Genomic DNA, 17,936 nt, shown 5'->3' on the forward strand with positions numbered 1-17,936 from the left:
CTCACTCCGATTAAGAACCACGCTACAGTCAACATTAGTGATTTTAAATATTATTTTTCTTTATTTTTTTATTCACTTTATTTTTATTATTATGTTTCTATCTACGTGACTTTACCGAAAGAACCAAAGAGCATGAATTTCTGCAGTCACGAAAGTTTTAAGTCAAATTTATTTTAAGTTACATCACACCTTACATTATATGTATTTAAATTGATGTCTAAACATTCATTGTGAAATTACGTATTTAATTGTAACACCTGGATAAATCCCTTGTGATGGGACATCTCGTTTGCAAAGATGACCATGGAAAGAAATTATAAGGCTGACAAAAGGCTGAATTTGGTGTTCATGGAAATTACGTGGATTTTGTCCAGAAAGTGGTATAATATCTGGGTATCCCATCCCTGAATAATCCGGTATTTCGAGAACACAATATAATCTGTATGTATGTAAAACTTTTTTCGCACCGTACATAGCCAAACGTGTTAATCGGAGGTGCATATCCGTATTTTAACTCACTAACAGAATGTTATTTTCATGTCTAGTCAATCATTGCAATAGACGTTATTTTTGTCGCAAACATGTTTTGACGCGTATATGTTGGCATCGGACGAAACGGTAGCAAAGCGGATAGCACACTTTGTCATATAAACTTCGCCAGCTGAGTTCCATTCCCTGCTAACATCAGTGGCGAGTGATGTCCAACCCGTTCCTGTGCCTGCCCACGCCCTCCACGAACCCGCACTGACCAGCATGGTGAAGTATGGTCAACGAAGGTTTGCCCTTTTCGATTCAATTTCCCGACGCGGCAGTGCATGACAATGGGGCAACTTTCTTTAAATCTACCCCGACCAGTGGCGGCTCGTCAATAGAGGGCGCAGGGGCGCCGCCCCCATCAATATTCAAGAAATATACATATGCAAAATTTATATAAAAATACATAAATAAAATATTTTTTTCATACGATGTGCCGGCTGGTAGTAAGAAAAGCATCAGCATTTTATAAAAACTGGCTTTAATCGGTCAACTATTTTCTATGTTTTTCAATGTGTTTCATGCGGGGCGCCGGACAAATGGATGTCTATGTGAGACTTTACATTTTCGGACAGCATGTGACCTGAAGCTGGTCTCTAATTGGTTTCTTAAAGATTCTCCTCGGGGCGCAAGTCGTTGCGTCCCTGGCCAATCAGAATTGGATACATGTTATTTTATCCAATCTGATTGGTTCTCGTCACCTGTCATTCAAATTTACGCTGTAGGCCACTACTGCGAGTGCGAAGGCGACACCACTTTGACACTTGCTAGGCTGATCAAATTTTTTGTGTTAACAATGGCAGCAGTTCATCCAAATTCTGTAATTTATTTACAAAAAAACCCTTTCACAAGGCTTTCGCTGGAAGAAATAAAAAAGATAAAGGATCTCGGACCGGACCAACCTGATTTACAAATCCAGCAGCAGGCCAGTGACAGAGGACGAAGCTACACACGAAGCTTCACCCGCGCTTGTTATGAGAAACGGAGGTGGCTGGCTGGATGTGATGTTAGCAATTCTCTTTTTTGTTTTCCCTGTCTTTTATTTCAAAGTGTCGGCACTGCAGTTTTGTGGACAACGACGGGGGTAAGAGACCTCAAACATCTCTCTGACAAATGCAAACGTCATGAAAGTAGCCGCAGCCATATTGATAATAGCATGAAACTAACGTTTTTATGTTCAAGTAGGAAACATGCTTTTTGGTACTTTGGTCTGAAATGTATATAAAAGAGAAACATTTATGTTCAAGTAGGAAACATGCTTTTTGGTACTTCTTTTGGTCTGAAATGTAAATAAAGATCATCAAAATTTATATTCAAGTAGTCAAGATGGTTTTTGGTACTGCTTTATATTTATTTGCCCCCCTCAATAAAATAAAAAAAATGCGCCCCCCCAAAAATAAATATCACCAGCCGCCACTGATTCCCCGACTCTCTCCATCCAGCAGCAGTGTGTATGGGTCACACCACATCACTGCGGTGTGACCCGTGGCAACTCCAACCAAGACATCTGGCCAGCGTAGAAGTCATCGAAAGACTTTCTGTAGCTCCCTCCAGCGATGGTCCTTTTCCACCAGCAGTGGGGTGCACAAGGAATTGCAGGGCTGCGCCTTTAACCTTTAGCTACGGCGCTGCGGGTGTATTAGCCATGCGAGACGGTGCCGTCCGCTTCACTCACAACTGACGTTAAATATCCCGTGATGTCATTCGAAGAGAAGTAGTGATTCAAGAGCCGAATGGCTCACAGGGCTATATACCAAATAAATGGAACTGAAGGCCATTGTGTGCCAGCGCCATGGGGTATCATAAAAATGTTTTGATTTATTTTGCAAACACGTAGCAACAGCGCCCCCTACTGTGAAAATTTGGCAGGACCTTCTAGAACAACAGTTCAGAGAAGGAATCGATATTATCTTCTTCATATATATAAAAGGCAAAGTTGTGGTTATGTTTTTTTATCTACGTGACGTTACCAAAAAAACCTAAGAGTATGAATCCTTGCAGTCAAGAAAGCTTCAAATCTAGAATTGTGATTATGTGTCTGTTCAAAATGTTTAGCGTACTTCCCGACATGCAACAAACTTGAAATTTGCCATGTGGGTACTTTCCAGACTGTACACCATGCAAACATTATAAAAAATAGACTTTTGTTAAAAAAATTGTGGGGGGGGGGGGGGGGCGCAATTATGCACGGCAAGTGAACTGTGACGTCACATGTCTGTCATGTCACTTTTAATTAGCCATGCGGCTCGCTCCCATACTGTACACAATGTAAAACGTTGAATAAGTATAACCAGTAAAAACAAAGTTTTTCACTATAAATCCTTTATATGCGTGGCGGCTAGAGTCCTCTCGTCCTCTGGCTTGAGATGGCTGCCACCTATGGGTCAGATAAATGGCTGCCACCATTAAGCAATTGGTAATTAAATATAATTTATTTTTTCCTAAAAAGTGTAACATTTTGGAATTTTTTTTTCACGAAAATAAATTGTCACGCACAACGAGTCTGTGTGCAAAATGTCAGCTCGATTGGATCACGGGAAGTGGGTTAAAAAACGACCGAAAGATTTGCACGGTCGTAAGCAAGCAAGCAAGCGCGCAAGTGAACTTAATATAAAGGATTTGAAAAAAAACCCTTTACTAAGGATAATTTTGGTGGCGAAAGCCGAGGTATGTTTGACGTTTAATTTATACTTCAGTTTAAAAAAAATCGATCCATGAAAAAAATCAGAATAGGTTTTACCCTTTCTTATTCTTTCATACTTTGTTATATTTTCAACATTTCTTATTTTTCTTATATTTTCATACTTTCGATACTGGCCAAAAAGAGGTCCCACAAATCGACCAAAAAGGAATCGATCCGCGCCGACTGGAATCGCATTCACTAGCGGAATCGAATCGACGAGCGGGCCTAAGATGTCGGGTCCCCCCGCGCCGCTGTAACCGCTTCAGGTTCCCCGCTGCCTCCCTCCTCCACCACCACCACCACCAACAACAACACACCCCCCCCTCGTCTCGCCACAACAACAACAACAACCACCCCCGTCCCAACGCAGCCGCCGTCTCCTCGGCAGCGTGAGACCTCCCGGCCGTGTCGCTGTCCCTCACGCTGCTGCTGCTGTCCTCCTCCCCCATGCCCCTCATGGTGTCCGTGTCCCGCAGGTGCGGCTCGGGTCGGGCCGCGGGGCCGTCGGGACGAAGCGACTCGTGCACAACGCGGCGGCGGCGGCGGTGGTGGTGGTGGGGAGACGGCAGCAGGTGAACGCCGGTAGTTGTTGGTATTTGACTTGGCGAATAGTCTGAGAGTCGCGGTGGTTTCCCACCCGCTCAAGTTGAGCGAGCGTGGAATGCCCGGGCTGTCGACTCTCTACCATCGCCTGCAGTTTTTATAAACACCCCTCCAATCACTCACCACCCCATCCACCCACTCACCACCCCCTCCACCCACTCACCCCCCCCCCACCCACTCACCACCCCATCCAACCACTCACCACCCCACCCACTCACCACCCCACCCACTCACCACCCCCCCACCCACTCACCACCCCCCCACCCACTCACCACCCCATCCACCCCCCCACCCACTCACCCCCCCACCCACTCACCACCCCCCCATCCACCCACTCACCACCCCCCCACCCACCCACTCACCACCCCCCCACCCACCCACTCACCACCCCATCCACCCACCCACTCACCCCATCCACCCACCCACTCACCACCCCCCCTCCCACTCACCACCCCCCCACCCACTCACCACCCCCTCACCCACTCACCACCTCCTCACCCTCTCACCACCCCATCCACCCACCCACTCACCACCCCATCCACCCACCCACTCACCCCCCCACCCACTCACCACCCCATCCACCCACTCACCACCCCATCCACCCACTCACCACCCCCTCACCCTCTCACCACCCCATCCACCCACCCACCCACTCACCACCCCCCCACCCACTCACCACCCCATCCACCCACCCACTCACCCCATCCACCCACTCACCACCCCCCCACCCACTCACCACCCCCCCACCCACTCACCACCCCATCCATCCACCCACTCACCACCCCCCCACCCCCTCACCACCCCATCCACCCACTCACCACCCACTCACCACCCCATCCACCCACTCACCACCCCATCCACCCACTCACCACCCACTCACCACCCCATCCACCCACCCACTCACCACCCACCCCCCCACCCACTCACCACCCCCCCACCCACTCACCACCCCCCCACCCACTCACCACCCCATCCACCCACTCACCACCCCCCCACCCACTCACCACCCCATTCACCCACTCACAACCCCATCCACCCCCCCCACCCACTCACGACCCCCCCACCCACTCACCACCCCATCCACCCACCCAATCACCACCCACCCACTCACCACCCCCCCACTCACCACCCCATCCACCCACTCACCACCCCCCACCCACCCACCACCCCACCCACCCACTCACCACCCACTCACCACCCCCCACCCACTCATCACCCCATCCACCCACCCAACTCCACATGGCGTAGGCCATGTGGAGTTGGGACAGAACGTGATGGGAAAGCGGTGTTGGATGTGATTGGTAAGAGTAGGATGCAGTGGGTTGATTACTTGTGCAGGACTGAGAAGTGCAAGGCACCTAGGCAGGCACTGGAATGGCACCCAGAGGTTGGTGACCAATGAGAAGACCTAAAAGTCCAGATGGTGGCGATACTACATAAAGAGAACAGATGCTTGGAGGTCACTGTCAACTTCTAGTCGTGTGGAAATTCCACGTTGACCTCTTCACTTTGACATTAAACACACAAAACACGGGCGTAATCGCTGGCCCAGTATGACCATTACACGCTAACCTAATGTCAGCAGTCTGTAAACGTCGCAAAGTAACCAGTCTGAATACGAACCAATTATCAGCACTATAAACACTCCATGCACAAGCAAGCATTGGGTGGTATTCGCCCTCGTTGGCAACCCTGAGGACGGTGATGGAACTTACACTTTCCTATGCCAAGATAATGTTTATCCCATTGGACAATAACTTGATTTCCCACGAAGTGCTACTTAAGTTTATCGACCCTCGATATATCAGAGATTTGAACGGTTCACCTTTCTATTGTGAGTGAAGCTTTCTAATCGCACTGCCACCCTGGCAGATGAGTTGTAATGCTCATGTGCAAATGCTAAATAATGCAAATATTGTAGATGCTAAAATGTGTCCGCACTGGTTACGCATTAACCTAATCAGACTCTCGTGGACAAGCGTAAAACATGGCATGCTGTCTAATTTATATACATTTTTTATTTAAATGATTATTTCATTGATATTGATTGCGTGCCTGCAGAGAATTGTACCTGTACTTACGAAGACTTGAAGGAAATGGAGCAACAGGAGATGGACGACGTGTGCGGAGAAAATGAGATCAACTTGCACGGAGAGCACGTGCATGTAGAAAATGGAAGTGGAGGGAGGGGTGTCCAGTGTGAGAAGTTGACTTTACAAGAAGACCCACCGCCGTGCGGAACGTGGCAGCAGGAGGAGGAGGAAGAAGACCACACGGCGATGCGGCGAGGGGAGAGTGCGGAGACACAGGAGGGGGGTGGAGGAGAGGAGACCCTCACGTTGGCGGAGAGTGGAAGACGGTGGGACACCGGTGACGACCACACGGAGATGCAGCGAGGGGAGAAGGTGGATACGCAGACGAGGGACGCAGGAGAGGAGACCTTCGCCGTGGCGGAGAGTGGGAGACGGGGGGACACCGATGATGACCACACGGCGATGCAGCGAGGGGAGAAGGTGGATACGCAGGAGAGGGACGCAGGAGAGGAGACCTTTGCCGTGGCGGAGAGTGGGACACGGGACACCGATGACGAGTTTGAGGAAGATGGCGTTAGAGCAGAGGAGCTCTCAGACCTTCCGGAGGACGCAGAGATCCTGCGGAGAGAGCTGATTCTGTGTCGTAAGCGGCTGCAGAAAGCCGAGCAGCTTCACGGCACAGTTCAGCGCTACAATGATGATCTGCGTGCTCAGGTGCCTAATCATTCTTCGAAGTCATGTGTTCCATCTTATAAAGTATGCTGTCGGCTACTTAGATGGCCTTTTTGTACTTCTATTCTGCGCCTCTTATCTCGTAACATCCACCGCCATATCTCATTCAACTACGTCCTTCTACATCACCTTTTGTCTCCTTATACTTGTTCTGTTCTGCACTGGAATCTACATAGCCCTTCTAATTGCATCTTCCTTGTCTCTTCTCTAGCCTCCCTTTCCTTTTAGAAAATATTAGCAACCTCTGCTAAGGCTATGACTTCTTCATTCCACCTCCTTTGTATAACATCTTTCGCACCATACGTAGCCAACCGTGCTAATCGGAAGTACTTGTTTCTTCCCAACATCTGTCTCCGCATTCTCACCTTTATTCTTTCAAGCACTCTTCCTCGGTGCCCACATCTCTGCACCATGTAATAGCACTGCTCCTCTCACTATTCCACATGCTTGATTGTTACACACAAAAAGAACACGGTCGCCAGTTGTAATGAAAGTGACTGAAAATCGCTTGCCTTTGACACGTCGATATTGATAAGCTGAATTGAATAAGAGCATCTTTGGCAATGATTTGTTTATATTTCACATAGTGCTGGTGGCATGTTTGTGTTTTGACAGGTGGAGGTGCTTAGCAAGCAGGTGCACGAATTGAAGAAGTGTCGGAGGCAGAAGACGAATGCGGAAACCCAAACTGATGACAGTGCCTACACTGCCCAGCTTGGTAAATATATGCTTTGGCTTGTTATTATTGTTTTTTTTAGCGCAATGACGCATCGCATGCTTTGACAAGATCGACGTTTTTAATTGTTGTACCGCAGGCTACGAGTATGGGCTTTCGGAGTATCAATCAGTAGAGGCGGCGGAGTCTGAGCAGCAGCAGCCGCAGCAGCCTCTGGAAAATTCAACATCACGGATTCAAGATCCGACCGTGGAAGCCGCAGCCGCAGAGGCGGAGGCGGAGGGGGTGTCGCTGGCGGACAGCCTACGAGCAGCGGCCGAGGACGCCATGCAGCAGTCGGGCATGGTGTACGACGAGGGAACGGGACTGTACTACGACTACACCACGGGGTTCTACTACGACGCTGTAAGCCCACCGTTCCTGCATTGTCCGCCCATGTAATTTTAAGTGGAATTATTCTTCCCCTGCCTGTTGCTGTAAAATGGGATTTACAACTCTTTAAGTCGGTCAATTGCTGTCCTCTATTGCAAGGAAGGGTAATTGTACCAAACATTAACATACCAATTTTCTCTTGCAATGCAGTGCTAATTATATTTGGTTAAAATAAATTATTTGCGTTTGTAGACAAATCATTTTTACGTGTTGCAGTTTGTGGTTAATCAACCCCTAGACTGATATGGTGAAAGCTGGCCCTCATCCAGCAGCGGAGTGACAAGAGGGTTGTAGATATGTTGTGGCAGTTTTGAACTAATTTAACCAGAAGGACTGAACACCATTTATAGTCGGTTGACTGTTGGGCCTTCCACACATATGTTTAGTACCATTGCTTAAACTATCGAATCTGTTCCTCCAGATATAAATGTTTGTGTTTTGTATTTTTACAGACCACACAAATGTATTATGACCCCAACAACGGGCATTACTATTACTTCGACAGCGAGAAGGGTACATATGAATACTACACGTCAGTTGACCTCCAGCCAGCAGAGGGCACCACCAAAACCAAGAAGAAAAAAACTAAGAAAAAGGATTTGGAGGTGAGAACTTTACATTGGCTGACTGCTCATTGCTGTTGGTTCTGAGTGTGGAATATTATAACAAATATGGTGGAGATATAATGTGAGGTGTGTGTTACTGAACAAGTCTAATTGTGTGCTATTAATAGCATGGAAGGTATTGCAAACCAAACAGCAGCTTTTGTGAACAAAAGTAATATGCTTGTAGTACTCTAAATATACATGATAAACATGATATTTTCTAATAAATTCTTCAGAGTATTGATTTCTACATCTGTAATTTTTGTTTTGATTAGGCAGAGCTCTATAAGGTGACAGGCTCATTGAAAAATCTGAACCTATCTGGATACTCTGGCCAGTTTGATGGTAAACAATTTTTTTCATTTTCTTTACACATACTACAGTACAATTTTTATTTGCTTAAACTGCAATACATATATTTTTCATTTTAAGTAAATTTTGAAAATGCACTGTTACCTACTTTATTGAGGGCGATATTGGCACGTAAAATAAAAATTTATTTACATCTTATTGAATTGCATAGTGTGGCAAGATAGGGCAGTTGAGGCTATTATTTTAGCACCAAAGTTTCCGCTCTAGCTGCTGTTTGGTTACATGCAAATCTCCTTTATAATTGGCCACGCGCTTCATTCGGAATATACTGCAGTAAACTATTATTGCAATGAATGTCACTACTCATTTGTATTGACAGATTTCTTCAATTGATTAACCTCGCAAATTGAATTTTAACACAGCGATCATTCTTGAAAGCAAAACATAGTGATTGTCGATATTTTCTGTTTTGGCTTTCAAGAAAGAAGAAAAAGCTCGCCGTAGTCCAAAGCGGCGCAGCAGGGAGCGGAAACGTGGCCGGGAGGCAGAGCGGGAGAGGTCTAAAAAGCGGCTCAAAACATCGGGGCGGCACCACAGAAAGGCCGCCGTCGACTGTATCACGGACGATGAAGATGAGGAAAGGGAAAGGAGGGAAAAGAGGAGGAGGCGCAGGCGGAGGAGTAGTTCCACAGAGCGCGGTAGCGAGACGGAGGAGGGGGAGATATCGGATTCGGAAGACTCCGCCTCGACCAGTAGCCACAGCTCCTCCGATAGCAGCACCCAAAGTAACGTCTGCGATGACTCGGAAGGTGATTACGTGTTCAAGATGATAAATATTAGTGTCATTCGGGGCGTGAACGAACGTGTAAATAATGGCACTATTATCACCATACTTAGGTTGTCACAGATAAATTTCGATTTAAAGCTTTCATGACTGCAGGGATTCATCTTCTTGGTTCTTTCGGTAAAGTCACGTAGAATGGAAATAATAAAATAATAAAATAAAATATTAAATAATTCTCACAACGTTTCGGCCACAACGCAAGCAGCCGTCCTCAGGTGAAGACCAGGTCTGTGAGAATTATTTTATGATGTTTTATTATTTTATTGTCACAGATACTTACATGTAAAGCCATTTTGTCAGTTCAATGGTTGATGAGGACCTCCCCACGATCCACAAGGTGTGTTTGACTGTATTTCACCAGTGTGGGTCAGTGCCTGATTGCTGATGGCAAGGATAATAAATGTAGGAGCGTAGAATCACAGTACAACACTGAATTTGTCTGCACTTCCTCTGCTGCCTACGACTTAAGTCGACCATCCAAGAACCATCCCGGCTCAATCCTACTTCCCTTACGAAATCTGACGAGATTGGCTACATTACGCGTGATTTGGTCACGTGTTGTTTTACTTAGATCTCACAGATATGTGTTCCTGTTTAAAAAAAAGTTAAACTGCCAGACTAGTACTGGTGTTGTTTTGCTGGTTAATTGGTATTTAAATTAACCGCTTTTGATGTTTCTCTTGCGCTAAAGTAGAGCAGCAGTGGCCACCCTGCATCAGGGTGATGGTGGTTCGCTCTCCAGTTCTCAATCTGGGCACTCTCTTCATCATCACATCGGACACCATCGCCACTATCGGCAGGTATGATCCCTCCCACATCAGTGACTGAAACTCGGACTTTTGAGAAATCCCCCCTCTTATAGGTGTTGTTTTCCCGAAGACACAGACGGATGTCCTGATTTGACAGATACATCTATTTTGAATTGCAGGGCAAAGGACATGGACCACACCATCAGCATTCCAGAAATGGGTGTCAGCAAGGTATGAAGCTAATGGAGCACATTGTTTATAGAAGATAAGCAATAATCCTTCAGTGTTTGCAATATCATTGTATATATGTTTTCCCTTCGGTAGTTTCATGCAGAAGTGCACTTTGACCCTGAGAGGCAGAAGTATGTCCTCATGGACCAGGGCAGCCAGAACGGGACTATCATCAATGGAAACAGAATCCTGCAGGTACTGCACACACAGCCAAACAAAGTACAGTGATCCCTCGTTTATCGCGGTTAATGGGGACCGGAACCCCTTGCGATAGGTGAAAATCCGCGAAGTAGGATTGGCCCCCTAGGAATTTCCGTATATGTGTGTGTGGGTACCAGAATGTTTAAAATATGTCTATTTATACTTTATATATATATTTTACTTAAATATATTTAATTATAAAACCTTAATATACATTCACTCTCTCTCATACGATACGTATTATGGTGTTCTACACTCACCAATGACAGTAGTATCTTGAGACTTGACTCCAGTAATGACGACGACGACGATGACAATGACGATGACAATGACGACGATGACAGACCTGTGCAGTTCGATGAATGTGATGATGAATGATGATGATGATGGTGTTACTGCACAGGTATAATGAGGCCTTTAAATCAGTTCGAAAAATCCGCGATGCACTGAGGCCGCGAAACTTGAACCGCGAAGTGGCGAGGGATTACTGTAGTTATTTAAGATATTGTTCAATCACAATCTTAAATATGTCAGAGCTGGCAAGTTGGAAACAAGCCGATTATTTCTGGTGACGTAAGTATGTTGAACTTCTTCAGCACCGTATGTCGTCAATCGTGCTCATCGGAGATGATATGGGATGGTAACAGTGACACAAATGATAGTGGTTTCAGTTATATCCATATGAAAGGTGAGTAGGATGTAAAGCTCTCTTGAATTTGTTTAAGTTTTTCCCCAGTAGTATCCTGATTGCACTATCGGCGTCATGTCACGGGACAAATAATCTATTTCGAACTCTCGCAGAACATTGCAAGCCTTTGTGTAAGGGAAGATCCGACAGAAACAGATATCACAAAGCTACCTCTGAGAGCCTTTCAAGTGACCTGGTCCATGCCTTGAAGGCCAGCAATGTGTCACCCGTTCCACTACACGAGAGAAGTTTTTCACATTACGTGTGGAGTCAGATTTAATCTAACGTGATGTATATTTGTGTGCAGTCAATTTTTACCATGATTAGATCATCGACTTGCTACACCTTCAGCTCCCGGTTTGATCATAGGTGGCAGCCTGCATTTGAACCCAGGATCTCTGGGTGGAAGCTCAACTCTTTGTCCTGTGTGCCACCCAGCCCACCTCGTAAAAATTCCTTATGCAAGTCTCTTACTGGTGAAGTTGATGTGCATTGTGTTGGCAAGTTAATTTAGGGGGAGGGGGGCAGATTTACAGCAGGTGGTGATTAATTTGAGGCCCAGCAAGTTCCTGAGTAGATCCTGGTATGGTACCTATTGTGTAGAGCAGCATATAAAACGGGCTGCGAACAGCGCTAGAGAGGGGGAGGAGGAAGGGAGACATGGGCTTATGTGTCGGTGGATCCGAAGTTGGTTCCTTGTGCTGACCAACCGACCAGGCAACACGGATCTTGCATTGAATCTGACAGCACGACCAGCCAAGTATGAGGTTGGTAAGACAATAATTGATTGTCTAGGCCACAGGGTTGGGGGAAGGAAGCATCAGACCCCAGGATGAGGTTATGCAAGTCGAACACACAGACTAACGATCAACCTATCCGAACTTTGCTCTCTTCAGCCAAAAGAGCACAGCGACCCCCACCCTCTGGACCATGGTGATGAGGTGAAGTTTGGGGAGACCGTGCTCTCCTTCCACATCCACCCCGCCTCCGAGACGTGCGATGGCTGCGAGCCGGGGCAAGTTATCGCGCACCTGCGTCTGAACCAGAAGCAAGCTCCACAGACTGGTAAGCTAGCGCACATCTGCTGGTTAGCTAATTGCCTTACCAGTGTTACATTATCTTCTTGGTTCTTTCGGTAAAGTCACGTAGAAGGGAAATAATAAAATAATAAAAATTTAACCTAATAAAATACACTTCTCACGACGTTTCGGCCACAACGCAAGCAGCCGTCCTCAGGTGAAGAACAGGGTTGTCGGAAAGACAGCGTCTGAATGGGGACGGCTGCTTGCGTTGTGGCCGAAACGTCATGAGAATTGTATTTTAGTATGTTTTATTTTTATTATTTTATTATTTTCCTTCTACGTGACTTTACCGAAAAAACCAAGAAGATGAATCCCTGCAGTCACGAAAGCTTTAAATCGAAGTGTTACATTAATCAGAATTTTTATTTTAGTCACATTCTTTGTGGATCTCGTTCGTTATCATTCCCTTAGTCGAATCAGCTCAACTAGTAAAACAAAAAGTAGCCCTACTCTTCGTTATGAAATGTTGGTGTGAGGGTAGGCAATTTCCCCACTCTCCGAATATGAGCAATATGAGCTAATCAATGAACTCACTAAATATTTGTTGTATATGTACCCAATTACCATTTTGTTTGCCTTCCTTGGTGCATAGCAGTTTCTAATAGCATCAATCATCTTGGTCCGTTTTTTTCGTTCAGACCAGTTAATTTCGTCTTGTCATAGTCCCGCTTAGATCATAGTCAAGTTTGATAAATTTCACTCACTGAATCATTTCACAAAAAAACCCATGTCACAAATATTTTTTTTACTGATTTCATTCAAATGACTAACACATCTTGCTCTTGTTAACCTTTAGCTTCCACTGTTGTCTGGGGGGGAGGGGGTTCCCTGAAATGTTGGTTTGTTTATATTTTGCTATTGCCTAGAAATTGGCTGTATAAAAATGCAATCGTCAGAATTGAAGTTGTTGTGTGTGCATCACTGTACCGACACAAGGTTTTTCGTTGCTGAGCAAGAAAGAGAAGGAGAAAATTCGCCTCAAGGAGTTGAAACAGATGAAAGCGAAATATGGCCTTCAGGTATTGGCAGCATTTCGCGACTCCTCAAATTACATTTTTGACATTTTTTTCCTGCAGTATTTGTCATCGTAGGACTATAAGACCATACGCAACAACAAGCGCGTTTAAATGTGTAAATCTGCACTCGGTAGTGTAAAGTCACATCTGAATGTCACCTATCCGCTCTGTGCATGGTGTCACTAATTTTCTAAAGATGTTCACAATTCGATCGTTTCACACAGTAATGCGTTTTAAATATCACGTACATTCACTTCTGAAGCACAGCAAAGCAGTTCGCCATGTTTATAGCAGTTTGCGCATTATTTAGTCCAGTAACCTGTATTTGCATGTTCTTTATCGGTTTTCACGAATAGGATATTTTCACATTTGTTGCTATGTTATACAGGCGTGAATCGCTTAACGAGCGAGATACGAAAGAAGTTCAACATAAAAACATTCTGTGAAATACGAAGACTCGTTAAACAATCATCGTTTTCCCAATGATCCCATGTTAAAAGCTGAGCTTTGTTTCGGCCCCAAAATTTTCCAATCTTGTACGATTTTTTTTACGTGAGAAATACGAATTTATAATTTTAATATAAAGTAATACAACATCAAATGTAACACTTGCCACACAGTCGAAGAACCACTGATTGCAGGTGCCTGTCCTCGGCGTTCGCAAATAATTTACGCCGCCACCCATCCAAATTGCTAAATAAAAATGATTCTTGTAGAAAGACCACTGGTCTAGTGAGACACGCCTGTACTGTATATCCAGTTGAAACAAAGGACATGTTTCCTAAATCCACCCCTGTCTCACCAGCACACATGGGTCCACTACAGTTAGATCGGCAGGTCTTGTGTAGTGGAGAAAACTGCGGCTACTCTCTGGCTTGTGTGGAAGAATCGGCCAAAGACACTCTAGAGGCGCTACCTCCAGCTCACTCCATTGGATGCCCTTCTGCCAGCAGTGGCACGTGCAAGCGATTGCAGATCTGCACCTTTACCTAATTGTACATGTAAGTTGAGTTTTCCTTCGGTTAACCGTCTCTGGCCCGTACCTCTGTGGGTGCGTTAGGGGAGTGCGCACGAGGACCAGGAGGTGCTCAACAACTCCAAGTACGCGAACCGTGCAGAGCAACGCAGACGCACCGTGGGGAGCGAGCACCCCCACCACAAGGACGACGCGCCGGCCTCCTTGCACGAGTGTGTGAGCTGCACACACTTGGGGGTGGTCTATGTCCTGAGCACCACCTTGTGTGGAAATAATTATATGCTGTTCGTTAGCCCCTAAGCAGCGTTCACAATAAAATTACCAGTCTGAAAGTGTGTATCTTTGTTGGTTACGCTTTAACAACATCGTTATTTAAAAGCACATGCGATATTACAAATGTTTTCTTTAGCTTAATGTGCTGCCCTTTGTCATTCCACGGCAAGATAAAAGCTGTGTCGGTTCTGGGAATTGTTTGACCATATTTGACCCCGATGGTCAGTGCGGGTAGACAAAGTGTGGTTGCCTGCACCAGTTTGGACTCGCCACTGATGGTAGCCATGGCCAGCGGTTGCTGGGGTCACAGTGCAGTTTATGAACCACTAATAAAATGCATAAAGGATAAAATATAATTAAATGATGAAAGGGGCGCCACTGTGACGAGATGTTAACTACCTCGCCTGGTATACAGGAGGTCGTGGATTCTGTCTTGACCCTGATGCCTGTATATTTGGAGTTTGCATGTTCTCCCTGTGGTTGCGTGAATTTTTCTCCGGGTACTCCGGTTTTCCCCTCACATTTTGAAACATCCCTTTTTAGAGCATTGTACTACTATAAATTTTCACGTGATAAGCCACTTAGTTGAGCTATCATTTGTGGCCAGGTCGCTTCTTAAAATTGAGATGTATAACTCAGTGGGCCTTACCTGGTTAAATAAAAAATAGTTTAGTTTTATAGCATGTAGCCCACCATGTTACTGCTTGACAGCTATTTTGTCCTACAGGGAGATCGACAGAGGGAACAAGGGGCGGAAGCTGCTTGAGAAGATGGGTTGGAAGCACGGAGAGGGCCTGGGAAGGGACAGTGCTGGCATTAAGGAACCGGTTGGTGGCACCACACACACACTTGTACAGGGTGTGGCAAAAAGCAGGGACCATACATCGATGCAATACATTATAACACATTCCTGCGGAGGGAGCTGATAGGAACGTTGGGTTGCTCGGTCAATGGCCAGGGTCAACGGCGGCGTGGTGTATTCCGCAAATATGGCCGACTGAGGGCGGGCACAAGCTGGCGTGAGTAGGTTAAACGTTGAGTTTTATAAGGGCACCACGGGGTGACCAGCTTCTCCCCACCCCTCCCACCCAGCCCCACCCTCCCCACCCAGCCCCTCCCCTCCCCACCCAGCCCCTCCCCACCCAGCCCGACCCCTCCCATTTTTGGATGCACGACGGACAGACACAATAATCCCTGTGGGCTGGTGGAACCAGGTGGTTCCTACCAGTAACAGATGCTCCAACTGTGTATGACACATCTCAATCTGTTTCGCACAGGATGCTTGAACGTTCCTGAACATGTCCACATTGGTCTGAACACACTTGTTTTGTATTATGCAGTAAACAATATTTACAGGGCGGTCCTGAAATCACGAGTTACTCAACTTTACCACAGCCTGTAGCTTGAGTTATCACACTGGCATGCTGATGCAAAATGTTATTTTTAGCTTTGACGTAACAAAAATATCGTGCTTGCCGGCACAGTATAACATTTTATTAAACTGCTTTGTTTGTTAAATGCATATTAAGCGGAACAATGCTGCATAATTCAGCTTTTATTGTTGTGAAACTTTCATCATCATTAGCCTTGATCAGTCCCCTTGCTGGTTGAAGACCTCAAGCCATTGTCATTTTTTATGGTCCCACAATACAACAATCGTGATGAAATAGATGCTTAATGTCATAACGTATGACACAACATTTTATTGCAAGTGTTTTTTTGCCTTCTGACATTTTTTGTGTTCTATCGTTGACATTTGGGAAATGTGAACCCTTTCGTACCCCCCTCCCCCCCCCTTTGTTTTGCTGCAGATCAAGCCGCATGCGATGAACAAACAGGCAGGGCTGGGCTCGGCTCCTCAACTCCCTGCCGACTCTCCCCTCCTGGCGGCCGGAAACAGCCGCCGAGCCCAGAACTGGGAAAAGGCACGGGAGCGATTCGAATCGTTCGCGACGCAAAAGAGCAAAGCTGCTCCTCATCCTCCTAAGAAGGGCCAGTGGGTCTTAGGGAGTGGAAAGAAAACTTGATGATGTCGTCTATTGTGTATACATTAAGGAGCGGTGTATATTTGTAAACATGCAGGTGAATGCAGGAAGTACATTTTGTATTCTATACTGGGAAGTATTTTTAAAAAACGCTTGGATGTACTTTTTTTCTGAACCATTTGTGAGCATATTCTTGGTTCTTTCGGTAAAGTCACGTAGAAGGGAAATAATAAAATAATATTAAACAATTAAAATTATCACGACGTTTCACACCTGATAATGCTTGCTTGTGTTGCAGTCGAAACGTGAGAATTTTTATTGTTTTATATTAATATAATTTTATTATTTCCCTTCTACGTGACTTTACCGAAAGAACCAAGAATATGAATCCCTGTAGTCACGAAAGCTTTAAATCAAGATTCACTTGTGTAACTGGTTGCTCACAGTAGAGGCAACCTCTATGTGCAAGCTATTTTGAGTGAGTTGGTTGTGCAACTGTTGGCTCATGTGTGAGCCCAACTAAAGGTAAAGGGGTGACAGGGAAACATCGAGGGGAGCTCAAGCTAGTAAATTCGGATTTGGAGCCAGGAATGTGTGTATCAAGCAAGCAAAGTGACCAAGGGTGATTCTAGATCTGAGGTTTTCGTAACTGCAAGGATCCATACTCTTTGGATCTTTCGGTAAAGTCACGTAGATGAAAAATAATGAAATGAAAATAACTAAATTAAATCACGACGTTTCGGAGGCAACACAAGCTTCCGTCATCAGGGGGAACAGCCACAGCAAAATTACTGAATTTACAGCAAAATTACTGAATTTACAGCAAAATTACTGAATTTACAGTAATTTAGCTGTAAATTCGTCAGATGCCAGATGAAAACTAATGGGAGAGAATAAAACGTACTTTTATGCAAATTCTCTCGAGTTCTGTTTAAAATGCATCTTTGTACGTGTATAGGTTGTGTTATATTGTTTTGATACATTTGAATGCAAAATATTTTTGAATGATTAATTTAGAAGTAGTCATCGAATGTACCCGTATTGTAATCTGTATATGGCCATGAATTTTACACGCAAAAATTTTCACATTTGGCATGGTACCAGCACATGTGTATAAATAAAAAAAATGCTTCAAACGTATTGTGTCGATGCTTTATTTGGCGCTATTTGATGTTTAGGTTTTGATATGGGAGTGTCGGTGTAGTGGTTCGCACCCTGTACTACAAACTTGATGTCTCGAGTTCGATTCCTTGTCAGGGTTCATACTCTTAGTTTTTTAGG

At 45.4% G+C, this 17,936-nt stretch overlaps 1 protein-coding gene across 4 annotated transcripts; it reads left to right on the forward strand.

The window, feature by feature from the left end:
* The first annotated feature begins 3,418 nt into the window (after positions 1-3,418).
* Positions 3,419-17,791, forward strand: AGGF1 (angiogenic factor with G-patch and FHA domains 1). Of its 4 annotated transcripts, XM_061570749.1 has the most exons (15): positions 3,419-3,483; positions 3,694-3,789; positions 5,882-6,567; positions 7,201-7,303; positions 7,401-7,666; positions 8,146-8,298; positions 9,092-9,419; positions 10,146-10,254; positions 10,383-10,434; positions 10,528-10,629; positions 12,220-12,388; positions 13,342-13,424; positions 14,482-14,609; positions 15,398-15,497; positions 16,482-17,791. In XM_061570749.1, exons 3-15 carry the CDS (start codon positions 5,917-5,919, stop codon positions 16,695-16,697), a joined length of 2,460 nt encoding a protein of 819 aa, XP_061426733.1. In that variant the 5' UTR covers positions 3,419-3,483; positions 3,694-3,789; positions 5,882-5,916; the 3' UTR covers positions 16,698-17,791. The 4 variants fall into 4 exon arrangements, with proteins under 4 accessions (XP_061426733.1, XP_061426735.1, XP_061426736.1 ...); XM_061570751.1 differs by lacking the exon at positions 9,092-9,419 and adding an exon at positions 8,574-8,643 and having other exon boundaries at positions 3,432-3,789; XM_061570752.1 differs by lacking the exon at positions 9,092-9,419 and adding an exon at positions 8,574-8,643 and having other exon boundaries at positions 3,432-3,789; positions 10,149-10,254.
* The last annotated feature ends 145 nt before the right edge of the window (positions 17,792-17,936 follow it).

Source organism: Lethenteron reissneri, chromosome 46 (assembly GCF_015708825.2).
Source record: "Lethenteron reissneri isolate LAM-NWPU_2019-01 chromosome 46, ASM1570882v1, whole genome shotgun sequence".
Classification (NCBI taxonomy): domain Eukaryota; kingdom Metazoa; phylum Chordata; class Hyperoartia; order Petromyzontiformes; family Petromyzontidae; genus Lethenteron; species Lethenteron reissneri.